At 38.3% G+C, this 23,255-nt stretch overlaps 1 protein-coding gene across 3 annotated transcripts in view; it reads right to left on the reverse strand.

The window, feature by feature from the left end:
* Window positions 1-23,255, reverse strand: part of AMMECR1 (AMMECR nuclear protein 1) — a 109,062-nt gene that overhangs the window by 11,993 nt on the left and 73,814 nt on the right. Inside the window, exons 3-4 of one of the 3 annotated variants that reach the window (XM_042973875.1) lie at window positions 8,594-8,653; window positions 8,181-8,295 (exon numbers count right to left, since the gene is read on the reverse strand). In XM_042973875.1, coding sequence (XP_042829809.1) covers window positions 8,181-8,295; window positions 8,594-8,653 — 175 coding nt within the window. Of the gene's footprint in view, window positions 1-8,180; window positions 8,296-8,593; window positions 8,657-23,255 lie in introns of all 3 variants that reach the window. The other 2 variants (XM_042973873.1, XM_042973876.1) reach the window with 2 other exon arrangements.

Below are 23,255 nucleotides of genomic sequence, written 5' to 3' on the forward strand. Positions count from 1 at the left end.
CTCTTATGTTTTGTCCCCCTCCCTGTTTTTATCTTATTTTTGCTTCCCTTCCCGTATGTTCTTCTGTTCTGTGTCTTAAAGTCCTCATATGAGTGAAATCATATGATATTTGTCTTTCTCTGACTAAGTTCACTTAGCATAATACCCTCTAGTTCCATCCACGTACTTGCAAATGGCATGATTTCATTCTTTTTGATTGCTGAGTGATATTCCATTGGATATGTATACTAGCCTGTTAGACCATTTTTAATCCATCAGTTGACCCATGTCTATAGCTGCCCTTGTTTTCAAATCTCCTTTAAGTGAGATGCTTTTAGAAATGGAAGAAATACTAGAAAAGTTGGTCAAAAAGGATAACCGATTGCAAAGCTATCATTCGGGCACAAGTAACCTTTTAATATATTCTGCCCTGAAAACTCTGCTTTGTCGTCAACCTCAGCTGAAGTTATTTTTTTTTACTGTTATTTTGTGAAATCAACCACAAAGGTCTCCTTGACCAAAATGCATATGTACTGCTCTTTTCTAAAATCCCTGCAAATTAGTCACCTGTAGATTTAGAAATTAGTTCAGTCTCCATGGACTGATTCTTGGCTTTCGCAGAGCTTACCAAAGGACCAATTAGTGCCAATTTTGATTCCTGTAGGAGCCTCGGACATCTTGTCTATCAGGAATGCAAGCCTGCCAATTTATTTCACAAAAGCCACTGAAAAATCTGATAACATTTATTTTAACTAATAACAGACACACAACTCTAAAATACCTGAGCTAGCTAATAATCACCCCCATGAACTTTTAAAGAATTAGCTAAGATTTTAAATAAAGCATGGCTAATGAGGAGGTGCTTTGAAAAGCTGTGAAGCCAAACATGTTTATAGATCATGTGCAATGAAAGAAACTGTTCTTAAGGTTTTGCAGACATGCAGTGACAGCTCAGTGTACAAGTAAGGAAAAAAAAAACCAATTCTCTGTAATGATTAATTATAATGAGCATTCCTTAAAAATTGAACATCCTGAAGCTTTCCAAGGAAAGTTCAGGCAACACAGGTGACCTTTAAATAAAAAGCCTGCTTTTCATCAAAAGTTAGAAAAATGCATTCCTACCATTTTTAAGGGGATGAGGAAGGGAGTGAATTTACAGGCAAAGAGAACTCAAGTCAAGAAATTTTCTTAAAATCCAGACATGTGAATCAGTGTGCTTTTCAAAGGCTGTGGAAGAAAAACACCTCTTGGCAAAGACTTAATATGAAATAATGTTGTTTGCCTGATAAGAGACAGAAAAATCTTATACAGGTTAGAACTGTACATGGAGTATGGGACTCGATACAGTTTTACTCAGGCTACAAAAGAGATTTGTTCCTAAAAGGTTACATATGTGTTGAATTTATGTAAATGGATTAATCTTGAAGTCACCAGGAAGGCCTTAAAGAAACTCTATAGTGAGTCCTTCTGCAAAGCAAAATATCTTTGTCAAGTGAACAGTCACTCCCTAATATATTTACATCATTTAGATTTATAAATATAATGTTGACTTAAAACAGGGGATGATGCAGTAATAAAATGTAGCATTAGCTGTTTAGAATAGTATTCTTCTGAAAGAGAAATCTTTGGTGGAAAGGAAATCTAGAATGTACAGCTTCAAAAACTGGACTGTTGTTCACCTTTGTTGCCACCCTCCCATTTTAAAAGGTAGGGCTCTGTTATGACTTCTAAAGGGCTAGTGGTGATTCATTCTCTGGTAGTAAAATCAAACAGAAGCCATTTTGAAAAGGGGGGTGGTCACAGCATCAAACGGAGGTCAGCCTCCGGAGAGACCTTAGGTATTATTTAGTCCAACTTTTCTAGCATCCTGGTGAGGAAACAGAGATCCAGGGAGGAGCAGACTATAATGCAACTACTAGGAGGGAAAAGGCTGGAAGGGTCTGTGGCTTTGGGGGAAGAAGCAGGAAAATGTCCCCCCCCACCAACCGACACGCTGGGAGAAAAGCAGGAAGCAAGTGGAGGAGGCCTGACGACAGACCACACTGTGCACGCCCATTTCACCAACGGTACCAATAGCTACAGGAAATTTCCATGCATCAAATCACCTTCTAGAAGTTACTTTACTTTGTTTGGCTTGCTTCCCCACTAGACTTCTAATACACAGAAGTGCTGATTCACAGCAAATGCTTTACTAGATGGCCAGGAAGCTTGAAGCATTCCCTTCCCAATGTTCCATGGCACTTGAAAATAATGTTTCAAGTACAGCATCAGGACAAAGACTAAATTATTGTAATAGTGGCACATCTTATACAAAAATCTCAATGTCCCTGAGAAATACAAAGCATATATATATATATATATATATATATATATATATATATATATAAGCAAAGCATGGTTATATCATAGTTAGGGAAAAATAATGAGGGGGAGGTAGAGAGAACATATCCAACGAGAAGCCGTTTCATTTCAACGTGAGTCATGCGAAACATCTGTGTCTGAATGGGAACTCTGTTTTCAGCAGTACATTGAGAGGAGCTAGAAAAATGTAAACCTTTAAGGGGGGGAAGGGAGGGTGAGAAGGAGATCGTGACCTTCTAAAATATATGAGAGATAATGACGATAGCCAATTTACTCATCTGTTTACGCCTGTGAAGGTGATTACAAAAGCACGATGTTATTAACTGCAATCAAACACGTCAGAAATGGAGCTGTGATCGCTCAGAAGGTGTGCTTTTTAAAGTGAAGTACACCACTCTGAGTACCGGGAGTCTCACTCTGAGTACCAGGACTCTAACAAGCTCACCCACAATGACAGATGTTTTGGTACTTTAGGAACAGAATGAGACTAGGGGCTTGGGGTCTAGCTCTATACTCTGGGGATAGGTTTTTGGTATCAGACTAGAATCATGCTGGCCAGCCCCACACACCACGGGTTGATTTCATGTAAGTGCTGGGTGCTAAAAAGGAACAGTCCACGATCCAAGTGACAGCGGTATACAGAGTTGAGGTATCAGTGATCCAGGGAGCTAGATATAACAAAAAGCGCCTTATGGTTTGTGAAAACGTTACTAATCTATTGAAATATGACCTAACGGTCTACTTTAGAATTCTTCCTCATGCCTTCAAAATGGAAGCACAGAAATAAAGGATGCTTGACTATAATCTAGAAAATACTTTGTCTTTTGTCAGCAAACTGCTACATGAGCTCCTGCAAGATCACTGGTTATATACCGGCTATACAAGTTCTCCTACAAGCAAAAAAGCTTACTCATTTATATCATCTTGAAAATGACACACTTAGAGTCACCCCTTAGGTCAGACTGCAGCTGTTGTAATGTCATTGGTTTGATATCCTTTCAGATCTTGAAAAACAAACATGGCTCCCAAATGGTATAACTATACATGTTCTAGCCTGTACATTATTTTCAAGGACTCCAACATACTGCCTGAGCGTTTCTTTCTTTCTGAAGTACCATGTCTGCCCATCATCCTGTCATTCAGAATTAAGAGAATCCTGTCAACTGAAGAACACAGAACAATGGTAATAAGTTTTTGTGTTCAAACACCAGGCAGATCACTTCATATTTCACCCTAGGGGAGCAATTTTCCTCATTTAACAGCCATTTTCGCCTCACAGATAGATATTTCAATTTATCAGTTAATGAATTTTTCCCCCATATCATTTACTCTTCATCCTTCTCATACATACCTACCAGGGCAATAAGTTATACCACAATGGGGACAAGAATGAGCATTTCTCAGAAGGGTGGGGCCAGAGTTCCAATTTGTCTTTATGGTCTTTGAGGATGGTTTTGTTGGTTTTTAAATCACTACACAGATTCCTTGACAGGCCACCTACAGACACTCATTTTACATGTTATGATTATTATTTGAGGATATATAACATGGAAGCATCACCGATCATTCTGTCAATTCAACACTGACTCGAAGTTAATTACATCTACTTGTGAAACTATTTATCAAACGTCCCTCACAGTATCAAAGAGAAGCATTCTAGCCTCTAAAACCACGTCCGATTGATGTAAATCCCACCTTCTTATTAACTTCCATTATAAAATTAGAGACATGTAACCAAAACAGAGGTCCCAGACAGGCTCAGTTAAAAACCACGGATGAAGAAAAAGAGGAGGGCAGTAGCTGACTCTGTGGTAGCTCACTTGTTTCCTCATCATTTGAAAATTAGGTGGCTATTACCACCGGTCACGTCCCTCGTCTTCATGACCACAGGGGTGTCTCTCTTGTTACTGAAGTTACTCACCTCTATGCTTTGGGACCTCTAGACTTAGCCCTCTTCCGGCTTTGATCTGGGCATTTGCGCCCCTTTAATTAGGAATTCGATTGCAGTAACACGCTTCACCGGTGGGGGTCAACTCTCCAACTGCCCTTCTACCAGAAAAGCCCTATGTTAGAGGCTTCTGCTTATATAAAACATACTCGTTACTGATCTTTGACTTAAAAGTTCTCTATTAAAATTCTGTAATCATCTCCTGTTTCCCCCTGTGGCATAAACATATGCAGCTCTTTGCAGTTCAGGTTAAATTTAGATACTTATGGTGAATACGAGATTTCATTCTTGGAAGGAAAGGGATACCTATTTGACAGTGGGAAATTTCTCCAAGTGAAACGTATGCTCTCATAATATAGACTGACCCCCTTGTAAAGGAAATTTGCAATACAAGTAATTAACTTATATATAAAGATAAACCATAAACAAAGGCTTTCCCACAATCCTTTTTAATAATGACTGTATATTCGATATGGCCTCAATTACATGAATATGCACATTTATTGATACAAAGACACAGAAAAATAATTTAAAGAAATATTCCAAAATGTTAACAGTAGTTATCTCAGAACGGCGTAATTACAAATGGTTTGCCTTAATTTATAATTTTGGAATTTCCAAAGTTTTCTTGTTCAATAAATTAGAATCACTGTACTATTATGGACAACAGGTTTAAATGTGTATGTGCATAGGCATATATGCCTTTTTATTCTGGTAAAATACACATAATATGAAATTTACCATTTTCACCCTTCTTAAGTGTACAATTCAGTGGCACCAAGTACATTAACAATGTTGTACAGCATCCAGTTCCATAACTTTTTCATCGCCCTGAATGGAAACCCTGTACCCATTAAACGCAGTCAGCCCCTCCCCCAACCCGTGGCCACCACTAATGTGCTCTCTCTATGGAGGTGACCATTCAGGGTATTTCATATAAACAGAAGCACACAGTATGTGGCCCCTTGTGCTTAGCTTCTTTCCCTTAGCATAACGTATCTAAGGTTCCTCCATGCGTCACTACTTCATTTCTTTTTCTGGCCGAATAATATTCCATTGGATGGATACACTGCATTTCGTTTATCCATTCATATGTTGATATACATTTGTCTTGTGTCAATACCTTTTGGCTATTATGAATAGTGCTGCTATAAACATCTGTGTACAAGTTTTTGTTTCAACATCTGTTTTCATTTTTGGGGGGAGGGTATATACCTAGGAGTGCAAATGGCTTGACACATACTTTTTAAAAAATGCTTTTAATTCTACTTTGGTATTCTGTATTTCAAGTAACCAGTGTCTTTCCAGAATTATTAAGGATAACCCTTATGACAGCATCCCCATAATAATACCATACCATTTTTAATCACTGACTATGGTATATTTTTTTAAGCCCAAATCACATTCTTGTACTTAAAAAAACATAATTTTCACCTTTACTCTTTGGGAACAAATTTCTCTTATGCTAAATACTTCAAGCTATGATGAACTAACTAAAAAGGACAGTCTATTCCTCTAGGCATAGCCATTCTGACAGTCCCTAATTCACTTTCAAATACCTGTATGTTACAAGTACAAATATACATGTATTTTTGTTGTTATTAGTTTAACCAGAAGGTTATCAGTAAATAGATGTCAATATTTAAGCCTTAAGGAATGCATTAAATATACAATATACAGGGGCGCCTGGGTGGCTCAGTCGGTTAAGCGTCCAACTTCGGCTCCGGTCATGCTCTCATGGCTCCTGGGTTCAAGCCCCATGTCGGGCTCTGTGCTGACAGCTCAGAGCCTGGAGCCTGCTTCCCATTCTGTGTCTCCCTCTCTCTCTCTCTCTGCCCCTCTCCCACTCACACATTGTCTCTCAAAAATGAATAAACGTTAAAACAATTAAAAATAAAATAAAACAAATATACAATATACAACGTATGAAGGTTAACTTTAGCTGTAGACCATACTTGACATGGGCTAAAGAAGAGGGTGGTGCACTGTGCACCTGCCCGTAGTGATTTAACTACTATTGGATTCTCCCATTTTTCCTTCCCTCCAAAAGACATGCATGCATATTTATGCAATATACATTCATGCCATACACATGCACAATCGCGCATGTGCAAACCCCCACACACCACAACTGTACTTCCAAACTCAGTGATAGCAAATAAGAGTAGGAGTGGTTTTGTAGCTCAGTCATCCCTTAGATTTCAGGCTTGTCCCCCGTTATCGCTTCTACCCCTACCCCTACACACACGGCACTCTGCAATTCAGAAAGCAGAAATAAAATTCTAGCTAGAGAAGAGGAAGGAGTAGCCTTCAAACATTCAAAGAACCAACCAAATTTTAATATTTGTTAATAAGTGAGGGATATAATTTGGGATCATTTAAAACTAAAACACTGGGGAATGCTCCCGTGATATTGGTAGACTTCTCTTTAAGAAAAATTCAAATAGGAACGATGAACTTCTAGAAAACAATCAATTAGGACATTTTAATGCTATGAAAGGTTTTACACCATCCAACTTGGCTCCAATCAACAGTAGCAACTGATTTTATTTTTTCCTTTACAAAAAAAAAAAAAATCCCCAAATGCTTTCATATTCTGATAATACTCCAAAAAAACCCCATGTACTACAAAACTCAAAAGGAACTCTTTTGTCCTACTCTCTGCAGAATGTCTTTTTAACAGCTCAGGTATAACAACAATAATTTATATCATAGAGATTTTTTCCAAGGAAGATTAGGAACTTTATAAATGTCACATTCTATAGGTGGAAAACTGAATGGCAGTGGAATAAGTTGTCCCAAGTCTCACAAGGAATCAGGGCAAAGCCAAAAATAAAATTCAGGTCCCATCAATTATCAAGACAGTGATCTGTCCACAAGGAAAAGTATCTCAGTTACCATGGCAGGTAGCCATTCTAAAAAGGCAGAAAAATTAAAACGTGTTCTACCGTAAAGATACAGTCCCGTCATTCATGAGTGTTTATGTGAGAGGATGCTACGTGTATCACTGCAGTCCCATTGTTTCACTCTTGGAGTACTTATTTCTTTACGCTTTGTGCATACTTCTTTTTCTCTGCTTGTAGACTATAAGACACTTTATGGTGGGGACCAAATCTGAGGACTTTTGTGTATGTAGCACAGTGCCTTGAATGTAGTATGCATTCAGTAATGTGTGCACATTTGTGTGTGAAATTTCATGGAAATATAGTCAACTATCTCCTCCCAACCACCAAAACAAATCGTAGTGAGAACCTCCAAACTTCCTTAAAAAGCCAACCCGACATACTACACAATAAATATGATCGATGTAGGCTATTTCAATAACGACAATGCTCAAGAGATACCCGAGATGTGACCTTAATATTATTTGTCAGCGTGTTTAAGTGCATAAATTAAGGTAGCCCAGAATGAATTGACATGATTTAAGTGTACTTATCCAACACCCTGTGTGTATCCACATGCTGATTTCCCCAACTGCTGTATTATCCTGTCTTGCTCCTTGCTTCTGAGATATATCCTCTGACCACCTAGCTGCTTGGAGGCCGTTATGACCAAAATACATCAGAATGGGATTAAGAGGAGAAATAAATTCTAATCAGTCCTTCTTACTACTTATTAACAGCATTTGTGAGGTGCTGTGGTACAGTAACAGGATAGAAACAAACAGCAACTTCAGTTTGGGGATTAAAACAACACATGCATTAAAAAAAACAAAAAACAGCAACTCCTTCACTGATATCTCATTGATCAGATGTGAGGTTTATTTATCCATGTGACTCTCCACCTCCACCCCACTAGAGAATGGGCTGAAAGAGTTGTTTTCTGGGCCTAATTTTTAACATTTACTCAGGAATTACCTTCATTTTTCTTTAAGAAATTTCTATAGTCTTACCTCCCAGTCCAAATAATCACAGACATCTTCAAAGTTAGTGAGCAGAGACACTGAGCAGAACAGCCGTGGTAACTCATCCCTTGTCATTGGGGGAAAACGGCTATCTTTAAGGGCACTGTTGAAAACAAAGCAAATATTAAAGCAACCACTAGATATGAAAGACTCCTACTTTCAAATGCAATCATTTGAAAAAGGTTAAGAGACACACAAAAAAATCAGTAAGGTGCCAAAGACGCCAATGATCTTCAAATGTATTCAAAGGTTTTAGAAGTCATTTTTTTTCATTCAATAGACTGTTTATCAGCCAATCCTGTGACCAATTGCAAAGAGTGAATGGTCAATTACATTTACTGTACAGTCATTTCCTGGTGCACTTCCTGTTACTTGTAGAATCTGAGAATATTTTAGCTTACTTTTGAGAAGAATAAAAACCAGACCGGTAGAAATTTTGGGGAAGACTTCTAGATCTAGGGCTGCTGGAAAAAAATATATATAGTTAAAAAAAAGTTCACACTAGGTTGGCCAGTTACCATAGAACAGCACTCAGAGTTCAAAAACGATCAAAATTTCATTTTCTTCAAGCAAAAGAAATCAAAGAAAATTAAAATAATCATGCAAATTACTGACTAAAAATACAGGGCTTTCAGGCCCCCTATAAAGGGTAATTCAAGATATGACTCAAAAATTGTGAAACTGCAGGAAATTGGGCTAATCTAGGAAATAAAAGTATGATTAGGAGACCATTAATCACATCAATGGATTTCTGAGTACATCAACTCTGATTGGATCCTGTAATCAAGGGTAATATACTATAGTGCCAAATTCTAGAAAAACCCTTACTGTAAAGGACAAAGATGTTGGAAGACCATAATTCTCCCTGCAACAGAAGAAAAGACAGAAAATACACAGACATGCGCACACACACGGAGACGCTGTATGTTTCTTATACTTTTAAAAGAAACTACCTCCTGGTCAAGAAAAACAAACACACCTCCGATTATACTTTATGTTAGTGGCACTGCTGGCATTTGTGCCATCGATCTTCAAGTCTTCAAATCCAAATGTCCTATATAGCAGCCAGACTCAGAAAATGCTCTCACAGATTAATCCCTGGAAGTTCAAACTTAGAGCCTACAAACTGCATGGGGGTTATAACAAAGTTCCATGGCCCTTAGAAATCACTTAATACCTTTTTCAGGGACTTCCTCATTGCTGGATTTTTTTTTTCATTTTTCCATCCCTTCCTTTGCATTCTGAAACTCGTTTATTGTATTGTTAAAATATAACCCCTATGTTTGTATTGTTTTAATGTCTATTTATTTTGAGAAAGAAAGAGAGAGAGAGAGAGACAGAGAGAGAGAGAGAGGAGCAGGGGAAGTGTAAAGAGAGAGGGAGAGAGAGAATCCCAAGCAGGCTCCACACTGTCAGCATGGAGTCCAGTGCAGGGCTCGAACCCATGAACCGTGAGATCATGACCTGAGCCAAAACCAAGAGTCAGCAGTTCAATGAACTGAGCCCCCTCTGGCGCCCCTCATTGCATTTTGGTGATGTGTTCTACCCTATTATTCAAAGGAAAATGCTTATAGAAAGATATGTACTATATAAAGTATAAAGGTGTTTTCCCATTCAAGGAGCCAAGATTAGCCAAGAAATTCAGGAAATCTGTGATAATTTATACTCTGAGAAGAGCATTTCACTATTTTATAATTTAACAACATAACTTTTCCAGAGTTTGGCCTCTTTTATCTTCCTGTTGGCAGATAAAATTAAAAATATTTTTTTCAGGCTCTCATCCAAAGCCAAGATAAAGACATGTATATGTGTGTATAACCAACACCCTTTCCCCTAACAAACACACATACTGAACAGAAGTTCTAAAACATAGAAGAATCTCACACATTACAACAAAAAGGCTGTTTTAACTCTTTTTAAGCATGTAGTTCTGTGTGATTAAGTACGTTCACAGTGTTGTACGACCATCACTACCATCTATCTCTAGAACTTTTATCATCTTGCCAACTTAAACACAGTATTCATTCAATATGAACTCCCCACTCCTCCTTCCTTCCAGCCCTTAGCAAAAGTGTAATTTAAATATACTTTCATAATTTCAAATAATTATAATAATAGGGTCATTAATGTTTTTATATATATAACTACTTATGGAGATATAATTCACATACTGTAAAATTCACCCATTAATGTATACAATTTAATGGGTTTTACTTTATTCACAGAGTTATACAACCATCGCCACTATCCAATTTTAAAAGATTTTGTCACACGAAAAGAAGCCTCATACCTATTAGCAGTCAGTCTCCATTCTTCCCTGCCCCCAGCTCCTGGCAAGCATTAATCTACTTTCTGTCTATGGATTTGCCCATTTTGGAGTTGTCATGTAAGTGGAATCGTACAATGTGGGGCTTTTTGTGGCTGTTTTTTGAGCATAATATTTTGGACATTTCATCCAAGCTGTAGAGCTTGTATCAGTACTTCATCTTTTAATTGCCTAATAATATTCAATTGTGTGGCCATATCACATTTTGTGATCCGTTTCTCTGGTGAGAAGCATTTGGGCTGTTTCCACTTTTTGGCTACTATGAATAATGCTGCTGTAAACACACATGTATGAGTTTCTGTGTGGACATATGTTTGCATTTCTCTTGGGGAGAGACGTAAGAGTGGAAATGCTGGGTCATATGGTAATTCTATGTTTAATTCTTTTTAATGATTATTTATTTTTGAGAGAGAGGGTGCACGTGCACAAGCAGGGGAGGGGCAGAGAGAGAGAGAGAGAGAGAGAGAGAGAGAGAGAGAGAGACATGGAGACACAGAATCTAAAGCAGGCTCCAGGCTCTGAGCTGTCAGCACAGAGCCTGACATGGGGCTTGAATTCATGAACGGCGAGAAAATGACCTGAGCTGAAGTCAGGTGCTTAACGAATAAGCCATCCAGGCGCCCCTCTATGTTTAACTTTTAAGGAACCAGCAAACTGTTTCCCACAGTAGCTGTACCATTCTACATTGCCAACAGCAACGTATGAGGTTCCATTTCCCCATATTCCTACCAACACTGGTTATTGCCTGCCTTTTTAGGTAATAGTGCTAGATCTCCTTTAGTGAAGAGGTTTTAAAAAATCTATCTCTAGCTTTTACATTAAAACAAGACACCTCCTGAAATTAACAGTTAATTTCTCAATACTGACGCAAGTCATTTTGTTTACTTTATTTCTTAGAAAACCAACAAAAGGTAAATTTTAGCTTAGTGCAATTCAAACTATTTCAAGTCAATGAAATTTTCAAGAACCTAAAATGTAACTCCCATGATATGGAGCCTTGCTGCTCAATCATTCTGGGCAAAAAAAAAAAAAAAAAAAAAGGAAAGATTAATTAGAACAATGAGTAAGTGAGAGAATACTAGCATGGGTAATGAGACAAACTGATAATCATGCCTCGCCATACCAGGACTCAAATGTATTAACTTCAAAACTGAAATAGTGAAGGTACATTAGTCATGATAGAAACAGTCTGATTTTACCAAAACAGTCATTCAAACGAGACTTTTAATTCTGGCACTTTTTTTTGGTAACTCTAAGTAACTTTTCATTAATTTCATGAGCATAGAAAAATTCCAAAAGGTAGGAAGCCCTCAGTATTTCTAAATGCAAAATCCTAGGGAAAAGAACTGGCAATGAAAGCCTAGCAAGGGTTTAAGGGATTATAAAAAAGATGAAAAATGCAGCTGGAGACTGACCTCGGTCAGAGCTGCTAGGCTGGTGTGGTGTGCAAGCTGAGACTATAGAGGGGATATGCCATCCAGAGTTGGGCAGTGGCTTGCTCAAGGCGACCCAGCAAGTTAGCGACACAGGTGTCGAGGCGACCCAGCAAGTTAGTGACACAGGTGGAATACAACCCCAAATCTCTGACTCGGGTCCAAAATACTTTCTAGTATCCATACTTCAGTTGCCACCTGTCAATAGATTAGCATTTTCTGTAATTTTAAAGTTAAATGCTTGCCTTACTTGGCAATTCTGATCTCATACCTGTACTGCCTCTGCCTAAAGAAGATAAATAATAATTTAACAGCATTCATTAGTAGCCAAAGGGTAAATAGAGCTAGACTTCCTGTCTACTGGAAATCTGCAGGAGCAAAAAGGATTTTAAAATATTAATATCGTCCATGGAAAACATTTTATACCAAAGTAGTGTCTGCCAATTTAAATTCTAGGCAGTCTAAGAACCTGACAAACAAGGAGATCTTGTATTAAATTCATATGAAGTTCTCTTTTCTACAATAGGAAGCCATTTTCTCATGTTTAAATATTGCTAGGGGGAAAAAAACCCCACTTATATACAAAACCAGCTGGCTGCTCCATCACACATGTGATGGACGGGTAAGGTTTAAACAACAGTTTAATTCACATACCAAATTCAAATATATTCAATTCAAATTGGCACCTTACCAAGAATATATTTTACCTAATTGAGAAGCAGCATTAACGTCTGTCAAAGTTAATATCTAATGTTAAATAGCACTTTAATGAAAACGAACATTTAAAAAAAGGAATTAAGAGTTTAGCTATCAAAGAATCAAAGTTTGTGACAGTGCCTGGAAACTATGAAGGGAAAAAAAAAAAAAACAGCCGAAAGGAGACAAAACCTTAGATTTTACAAGGCTCATCATAAGCGACATAGCATGCAACAGAAGTGATTTAAGTGAAACTAGTGAGTTAGCCATTTACTCACTCGTTCCTTCATTCCTTCCACTTTCTAAACCTTTGAGGACTTTAATCAGCTAGCCAGTGGAAAGTTACCACACTCAGAAGGGCTTCATATTACAGGCCATCATTTTTCAGGACGAGGAAACACAATTAAAACCAAAATGAAAAAAATCTGTTTGGATAGGTGAAGAAAAGCAAATCAAGCATACATTAGTCTGAAATTAAAACAAAAAAACGTTTCTTTCATGAGGGGTTTCAATCATCTGGAAATTCTTCCATTCCTTATCAGAGATTCTGGAACACGTGTGGCTTGTCTGAATTTGAGAAACTTAGAATGCTAGAATCCTAAGCCTAAATCTCAAAAGTTATCCATAAGCTCTACTTCGCATTAAGAAGCAATTTTAGCTTCCTATTATTAAAAAAAATAACAGATGTAAACCAGAATGCAGAAAAGTGACTATGCATCAAACCTAAGGATACAGAAGAGCAACAGAGGACAGGATTATGGATAAGGAAGGAGGAAGGGAACCCTCTTTTGGTAAGTGAGGCCAGTGATCCAAAAGGAAATTTTCAATTGTAAGCCACAGGTAAGTGTTACTTAACTGGGGGACGCTTTTCCCCTTTAGACTACTAAATACAACCTACTTAGTGCTCAATGCATATTAACATTAAAATGTATTGATTTTAACATGTATTACAAAATGTGATACTATGGGTAATTGATGGGGAGTGGAGGAAAACACTAAGGGATGGAACAAAAGGAAGAGAAATGAGGGACAGAAAAATAAAGATGCAGAGGAAAACAAGAAATAGGAAAGGGAAGTGGGAGGCAAAAAAAAAAGGTAAAAAAAAAATAGAGAGAGAGACATACACACAAAAGGACAAACAGAGAAAACAAGGAAGAGTGGAAGGTAGGAGGGAGAGAGAGCAAAAGTGCAATTGGTCCTACAGGTTTTCATATATATTATTTGGCTCCTATCCTATAGGATTCACTTAGGCTTTAGCGTGGTATCATCCACTGCCTTCTGATTAGTGTAAACTTCTTTTTTTTTAAGTTTACTCATTTATTTTGAGAGAGAGCAGGGGAGGGGCACAGACAGAGGGAGAGAGGGAGAATCCCAAGCAGGCTCCGCACTGTCAGCACAGAGCCCGACATGGGGCTCAAACTCACGAACCACGAGCTCATGACCTGAGCTGAAATCAATCGACCAAGCCACCCAGGTGCCCCATGATTACTGTAAACTTCTTGAACTGCTCTAACCTCAAGTTCTTAAAAGGCTTTACTCTCTGAGATAGCTGTAGCTGCCCACCAGGAGGGAAAAATACTGTCTGAGCTGCATGCTGTGATGACCACAGCAATACTGTCAAGAATCTGCCTCCCTCACCAGAAGTTCCTCACCTCGCCTTTAAATGAGGAGACTGGGTTGAGTCTGACTTAGTGGAGCAGAACTACAACTGGAAAATATAAGATACATAAAGAAACAGATGGCCACATGTTTAGTGTGAATGGCAGGTGTTCTTCATTTCCCTCTGTATAATGCCCACCTAACGCCGTCTGCAGACTTTTTGGATTTACTCTATCCTGTTCTTAGAAATGAACTACCAGGAACAGTTTTTGTCTCAATTATTTTTTCTGCTGAAAATCCATTGGGTATAATGAACATAATTTATGACCCAGGTTCATCTTTTTTTAATTGAGGTTTAGTTGACATACAGTATTATATTAGTTTCAGGTATACAACATACTGATCTGACATTTGTATACGCTGTGAAAGGATCACCATAGTAAACCTGGTTACCTAAATCTGTCACCATACAAAGTTACTACAATACCGTTTACTATATTCCCCATGCTGTACATTACATCCCATGACTCCACTCATTTCACCCCTGCTCAACTCCCCACTCCCCTCTAGCAACCATCAGTCTGTTCTCTGCATCTATGAATCTGGGTTTTGTTTTGTTCGTTTTCATTTTGTTTTTTAGATTCCACATATATGAAATCATATGGTATTTATATCTCTCTATAGCAGCATAATGCCCTTAAGTTTCATTCATGTGGTCACAAATGGCAAGATTTCATTCTTATTTTATGGCAGAAGAGTATTTCAGTGTGTGTGTGTATGTGTGTGCATGTTATTACTTCTTCCTTATTCATTCATCCATCAGTGTATACTTAGGTTGCTTCCATATCTTGGGTATTGTAAACAATGCTGCAATGAACACAGGGGTGCCTTTACTGTTTTGAATCTGTGTTTCCATTTTCCTCCGATACCTGGTAGAATTGCTGGATCGCATGGTAGTTCTATTTTTAATTTTTCAAGGAACCTCCATACTGTTTTCCATAGCAGCTGCACCAATGTACATTCCCACCAACAGTGCATGAAGCTTCCTTTTTCTCCACATCCTCACCAACACTTATTAGTTGTTTTCTTGATAGCAGCCATTCTGATAGGTGTAAGGTGATATCTCATTATGGTTGTGATTTGCATCCCCCTGATGATTAGTGATGTAGAGCATCTTTTCCTGTCTTTTGGCCATGTGTATGTCTTTGGAAAAAGGTCTATTCATATTCTCTGCTCATTACTTAAAAGGATTTTTGTTGCTATTGAGTTGTATGACTTCTTTATATATTAACCCCTTATCAGATTTATGATTTGCAAATATCTTTTCCCATTCAGTAGTTTGCCTTTTTGTTTTGTTAATAGTTTCCCTTACTGGGGTGCTGGGTGGCTCAGTTGGTTAAGCATCCGACTTCAGCTCAGGTCATGATCTCACAGTCCGTAAGTTCGAGCCCCACGTCAGGCTCTGTGCTGACAGCTCGGAGTCTGAAGCCTGCTTCAGATTCTGTGTCTCCCTCTCTCTCTGCCCCTCCCCTCCTCATGCTCTCTCTCTGTCTCAAAAATAAATAAAAACATTAAAAAATTAAAAAAAATAGTTTCCCTTGCTGTGCAGAAGCTTCTGATATAGTCCCATTTGTTTACTTTTGCTTTTGCTTCCCCTGCCTTTGGGGTCAGATCCCTGCCCCCCCCCCAAAAAAAAAAAAACTATCACTAAGACTGATGTCAAGAAGCTTACCACCTATGTATCTATGTTTTCTTCTAGGAATTTTATGGTTTCAGGTCTTATATTCAAGTCTTTACTCCATTTTGAGTTAATTTTTGTATATGGTGTAAGGTATCAGTCCAGTTTCATTCTTTTGCACATAGCTGTCCAGTTTTCCCAATGCCATTTATTGAAGAGACTGTCCTTTCTCCATTGTATATTCTTGCTCCCTTTGTCGTAATTTACCACACATGCATGAGTTTATTTCTGGGCTTGGTATTCTGTTTCCTTGCTCTATGTGTCTGTTTTTATGCCACTACCATACTGTTTCAATTACTACAGCTCTGTGGTTTAGTTAGAAATCTGGGCGTGTGATACCCCTGGCTGTGTTTTTTTCTTTCTCTAAACTCTTTGGACTATTCAGGGGTTTTTTTGTAGTTCCATATCAACTTTGGAATTATTTGTTCTAGTTCTGTGAAAAACGCCATTGGAAGTCTGATAGGAATTGCACTGAATCTGTAGATTGCTTTGGGTAGTATGCGCATTTTAACAATATTATCCAATCCATGAGTGTGGAATATCTATTTCTTTGTGTCTTTTTCAATGTCTTTCATTAATGTTTTATAGTTTTCAGTGCATAGGTCTTTCACCTCCTTGGTTAAATTTATTCCTAGGTATTTTATTCTTTTTGATATGACTGTAAATGGGATTGTTTTCTTGATTTCTCTGATAGTTTGTTAGTGTACAGGAATGCGACAGATTTTTGTGTATTAATTTTGTATTCTGCAATTTTACTGAATTCATTTATTAGTTCTAGCAAGTTTTTTGTGGAATCTTTGGGGTTTTGTATATACAGTATCATGTTATCTGTGAATAGTGATAGTTTTACTTATTCTTTTCTAACTTTCATGTCTTTTATTTCTTTCTCTTGCCTAACGGCTTTGGCTAGGACTTCCAATACTGTGTTGTGAAAAATGATTAGAGTAGGAATCCTTGCCTTAGAGGTTTTAGAGGAAAAGCTTTCAGCTTTTCACCACTGAGTATTATATTACATGAGGGTTTGTCACATACGGACTTTATTATGTTGAGGGTATGTTTCCTCTATATGCACTTTGTGGAGAGGTTTTATCATAAATGGATGTTGAACTTTGTTAAATGCTTTTTCTGCGTCTTTTTAGATGATCATATGATTTTAATCTTTCACTTTGTTAATGTGGTGTATTACACTGATTGATTTGCAGATGTTGAATTGGAATAAATCCCACTTGATTATGGTATAGGATTCTTTCAATGTACTGATGAATTCAGTTTGCTCATATCTTGTTGAGGATTTTTACATCTATGTTCATCAAGGATATTAGCCTGTAATTCTTTTTTTGTGGTGTCCTTCTCTGGTTGTAGTATCAGGGTAATCCTGGCCTCATAAAATGAGTTTGGAAGCATTCCATCCTCTTCAATCTTTGGAAGAGTTTGAGAAGGGTAGGTATTAAATCTTCTAATGTTTGGTAGAATTCACCAGTGACGCTGCCTGGTCCTGGACTTCATTTGTTGGGAGGGTTTTGATTACTGATTTAATCTCCTTACCCTAGTGATCTAGTAATCAGTCTAATCAGATTTCCTATTTCTTCATGATTCCGTCCCGGAAGATTGTAAGTTTCTAGGAATTCATCCATGTCTTCTAGATTGTCCAATTTATTAGTGTATACTGGTTCATAGCAATCTCTTATGATCCTTTGTGTTTCGGTTGTATCAGTTGTAACTTCTCTTTTATTTCTGATTTTATTTATTTGAGCCCCTCTTTTTTTTCTTGGAGAGTCTAGCTAAAAATTTGTCCATTTTGTTTTTTCAAAGAAGTAGCTCTTAGTTTCACTCATCTTTTCTATTGTCTTTTTGCCTCTATGTCATTTATTTCTGCTCTGATCTTTATTATTTCCTTCCTTCTACTAACTTTGGGCTTCATTTGTTTCTCTTTTTCTAGTTACTTTAGGTGTAAAGCTGAGATTTCTCTTATTGTTTTGAGGTAGGCCTGTATTGCTATAAACTTCCCTCTCAAAACTGCTTTTGCTACATCTCATAGATTTTGGCATGCTGTATTTCTATTTTCATAGAATGGTCAAAACCTTGTATCCTGGAGTCAGATATACCTGCATGTGGATTCTGGCTGCATTACTTACTAGTTGGGTGGCATCTGGGCCGGTCTCTTAACTTGCATGAGCCTCAATTTCCTCATCTATAAAATGGTGATAATAATAATACCTACCTCACAGAGCTACTGTGACAAGTAAATAAAATAGTAATACCTGCATAAGTGCTTTGTATCCACTAGGTGCTCAATAAGTAGTGACTGTCAAAGAACTTTCACTGTAAGTTTATAGTCACAGGACTGTCCCCATATCATGACTCGGGTGAAAGGAAGGGAGCCCCAATAATAAGAATGACCCTTCAACCTTGATACAGGGGAATCTAAACAAGTTATCTTCTCTAGGAATTAAATGTGGCCATCTCAAGGAATAGTGACTACTTTTCCAGGTATGGTATTTTTGAGAAGGCTTAATTTCATTTTCTTTCATTTTCTTTTTTCTTTAATGTTTATTCATTATTTCTGAGAGAGAGACAGAGTGTGTGTGTGGGGGGGGGGAAGGGCAGAGAGAGAGGGAGACATAGAATCTGAAGCAGGCTCCAGGCTCTGAGCTGTCAGCACAGAGCCCGATGCAGGGCTAGAACTCACGAACCATGAGATCATGACCTGAGCCAAAGTTGGACGCTCAACCAACTGAGCCACTCAGGCGCCCCTCTTTCGTTTTCAAAATACTTATTATGTACCTGTTATATTCATCTGATCATGTGAAGAGCCATGAGGATATAAGAATAGATTAGAAAATAATATATGGGTATGTGTAAAAGATTTATTAAAATCACATACAATAAGAATGCTGGAATGGTCAGATAAGGTTCGTTTCTTTTCTGGAAGGATCTGCTTTACACTCTCTGCTACTGGTTTACTGGTTAACACGTGACCCAGAATTATAGGTAAATTTACAGAAATGAAATGTATACATACTTTTCTCTAATTAACAAATCTACTACATCAAGTAATGTGCTTCTTCATTAAGAACTTCTATTATCCTACAGGTATGCATTCCTATGTTGCTTTGTGACTTTTAGTGTTCCTGAGCTAGATTTTTAAAAATCTCCAGGGCAGGGATTGGTCTTTTACTTCCATACAGGAATCATTTACCAAGAAATGTAGTTCCCTGAACTGTTATCAATTTATCTTCAATGGATTTAAATATATTATCATCTACTGTACTGGTTATGCTACATCAAAATTTTTAGGAACAAAACAAAACACTTTCTGAATAACAGACACAGAATGAGATGTGCTTTCCTCTTCTAAACACCTGGTTTAAATGTTTTGATTCTTATCAGTAAGAAAAGTTTGATCACATACCCCCAATATGTATATTTATTTATAAGTACTACTATCACTAGCTAATATATCCAAAGTATAATATATGCTTGAGTAAGCTTTGTTGTTAAAGATAGCATGTATAAATACATATTATAAATAATGTTCTTGATCATTTCTTATTGTGAGGCTGACATCTTGTTAGGATATCTTCATTCTTAGTTTAGGACTTGTCCAACCAAGTCATAAGGTAATTTGTAGAAGGGTTAGCTAGCTCCACCATTTTCTTGTCTTTGCCTTGTGCTTATATTGTTACTATTATCACCAATCCATTGTTCCTTTGCAGGCATCGTCTTAAGCTACTTGTCCATCCTGCATGGGTTAGTTTATCTAGCTTTAGCTAACCTATGAACAATGGTCAGATGGCTTCAGAAGACTCCTACAAAGAAACCACTAGTTGAAGATAATACTAAGAACCATGAATCCACTTAACCAGGTGCATGTAAACTAAAATACATTGCTATATGCTGAAAGTGAATGAAAGGAGTATACCACTATCAATTTCCATCAAATCATGGATATCATACATTTCCTCAAGATCCCTCATTTAGAGTATATGACAGTGACCTTCAGGTATAGACCAAATGAGGACACCAGGGGTCATCTATACATGAAATGTTAGTGGAGGTTAGTGGGTATCTTATTTTAGATAAAAGGATCATAAATAGAATTTCTAATTTTTTTATTCTCACCCCACAGTGGATGGTCTGGGTGCACCCCTCTTTGGAGACTGCAAATCTAAAGCTCCTAATCAAATTCTAGGAGACTGGTTCTAATATACGTAGACACATGATATTATGAGCAAAGTCAGCCTTAAATACAAAAGAGCCAATATCTGCTGAGTAGCTACTGTAAGCCAGGTACTATGCAAGTATTACCTTGCTGGAGTTTTCAAAACAACCCCATTTCGTAGATGAGGAAACTGAGGTTTGGTGAGATTAAGCAACTTGCCGAAGATCATAAAAATAAGGTAACAGAGCTGACATCTGAACTCTTCAGGGCTGCCTGTTTCTAGAGCCCATTCTCTTTGCATGGTACCACTTCTAGAATGTTAGCAAATCAACATAAATGTATACACACACATTTCATCAGTTTTAAGGAAATTTTCCCCCAATTAGTGCTGCTTCTCCTGGAGTTTAACTAGACGCTTTAGGTTATAACTGTGAGCAGGTTCTGAAACTAAGATAAATGGTACTTTTTTAGTCAAAGTATTAGCTTGTTTTTGTTCTCATTTTCTCCATTTTGATCTTGGTGATTCAGAGCTGCTGCCATTGAAAAACATGTTTTATCTAAATTTAATAAGCTCTATTAGTGAGACACTAAGCCTTCCCCTATTCTGAAGCCTTTCCACAATTTGAAATTTAATCTGCTGGAAGTCAATAATAGCGTTACCAAAGAACTAGTTTTGGACATATCTAGACTGGCGGGCCTGTTTCTGATTTTTAACTTTGCTTTTCCAACCTGAATGAAAAAGCTCTGTCATCCTCACCACAAGGGTCCTGCAATTTCTTTGCTCCCCTCTTTCCATGGTAATCAGATCTACAAATTAAACCCCAAACTGTGAAACGTATGTTGTCACTGCAACTTATGTGCCACGTTAGGGTGGCCTGGCCTTACCCACTGGCTAACTGTCCTCTCTGAAACTTTTGCCAGTCCTAAATGCTACAGGTCTGCTGAGAGCCGGCAGGCTAGTTCTTACTGTGGGATCTGTCATTTTCTCAGATGTCACTGATGGGGGACTCAAGGTAACAAAGGAGAAGAATGTCGTCGGTCTTAAAGATGAGGTACAAGGTAAACTTATCAATTCGGTCATGGTTGAGGGAGAGAGAGAGAAGGAATCCAGCCCTCCCCACTGCCTCACTGAGATGTCTTTCATCTTTAGTTTCCTTCTCTTCTTCCCCCTCCCCCCAACTTCTGGATGTTTTCCTCTGTCCTTTCCTCTTTCTACGCTAATAAGGTAAGGAGGATAGAATAGGAACATGTGTTAAGGAGGAGATGAAAGAAAAGAGGGATAGGGATAACACTAAGACAAAGGCACAGAGCTGCTGCCCCCAGCGGACACTGTAACAGGCCAGGGTGTGAGGCAACCGTAGGTTCTTATGCTCTGCCATGGGGTCAAGATGACTCATTCCCTTTGGTACTGGTTTGAAGGTTGTATTTGAGCCTTTGGCGAGTAGCCAGGTGACGGTGACAGAGAAAGGTACAAGATCCACTGCTTGGTTCTCTCTAGGGTCTTAAAGGTAATCTTGAAAAGCAGAAGGGGTGTTGGGAAGAAAAGTCGAGGGCCTCGGCCCCCTCACCGCTCAAACAGGCAATGGGTCTAGAATCAGCTTCCTGATTTGTATACTTTCCAGTGGCAGATTTCTCTATGATGAATCAGAACCACGTGTCTGTTGTTAAGGCTTCTGTCACTTGCCTTACACCGACTGAAGTGGAGCTATTCTAATTAGTATCACTGTGTGGTACCTTCGGGGAAGAGTTTCAATCATTCCTGTCATCTTTGTTTTATATGATTCTTCAGAGTTTCCCAAGGGTCTTCACATCTTTTGTCCTAGCTGACCCTCAAAACAGCTCCCTGAAGTGGACAAAGTGAATGCTACATTACATTAGAAACCGTACTAGATGCCCTTCAAGAACAAGGCCCCCCTACAGTCATAGGGTCATCCACTGTCAAAGCTACAAGCACTCCGAGATCATCCAGTTTGCACTCTTCATTTGACATTTGGGGGAAGTAGAGCAGAAAGTGACTGTATGGCGCGTCTCCTGACTTTCCTCGTCCCCCATCCACTGACCTTTCACATGTTTGTTGACCGCCTCGGTCTTAATCCAATAACATTCCAGAACGGATGTTCAAGGAGCAAAGAAGAAAATGATGCCAAAGGCACCAGGGAACAGCTAGGATAAAGCAGTGAGCTTCCCAGCATAACCCAATGCTGCCAGGCACCTGGCCCTTATCAGTATGCTGAAGCCATGCAGAATCTAGAAACTGAGCAGATAAGGGTACAGGAGCACCAGAGCCAACACCCGTGAGGGTGGCAAATTCGAATAAGGTCTTCACTGTTCCCCTCCTTTGTGTTTCTAATTTACCCCCTCCTCATCCTGCTTTGCTCTCACACACTAGGACGTGTTGCTTTTTCCTGATTGTGCTTTTTCTTTGCTCTTTTTGCCCTTACAGTCCATCTATTCCATCCCATCAGTTCTCCATAGTTGCTGAGCTGCAGGGAAGGAACGTTCAGCGGAAAAGTTATGCATTTTATAAAAATAGCGTATTTAATGCCCTTTTCTCCAGCTCTGACAACTAGAGGCTCTGTCCCTGTTGTAAATGCCACCGTATGTTCTGGTTGTGCGTGTATAAATAAGTCAAATTTATAAGGCGGTCAGGGCAAGATAACCTCAACGCCCATTTTCAAGTAAATATCACAATGCCATTCGCAGATGGAGCATGAGGGAGATATGTGGCTCTTGATGTGCTGCTAAAGCTCTCGGACTTTAATCCAACCTACCTTCCAGTCTTGGAACAGGTTTTGCTTTATTCCTTTCAACGGATATGTTTAAACTGAGCCGGATCCAACGGACCAGGGTATTTTAGCTCTTCATCTCTTGTTTGGTCACATCTTGATAAACCCAATTTTCAAAGGCCAAGAAAACTTTCACTTGTATAGTGTTCCATTCTACTGCCATTAAAAATTACTTCATTCTCCCACTGAAAAAGGTCCTTACTCTGATTGTGTTTCCCTGAAACAAGCACATGGGGTAATAAAATACGCTGGAAAAGCTCTAGCAAAATGCTGCTGAAATCACGGCAATTGCTGATTTGGTACTATAGTACGTATTAGGAAAA

Source organism: Panthera tigris, chromosome X (assembly GCF_018350195.1).
Source record: "Panthera tigris isolate Pti1 chromosome X, P.tigris_Pti1_mat1.1, whole genome shotgun sequence".
NCBI classification, from domain to species: domain Eukaryota; kingdom Metazoa; phylum Chordata; class Mammalia; order Carnivora; family Felidae; genus Panthera; species Panthera tigris.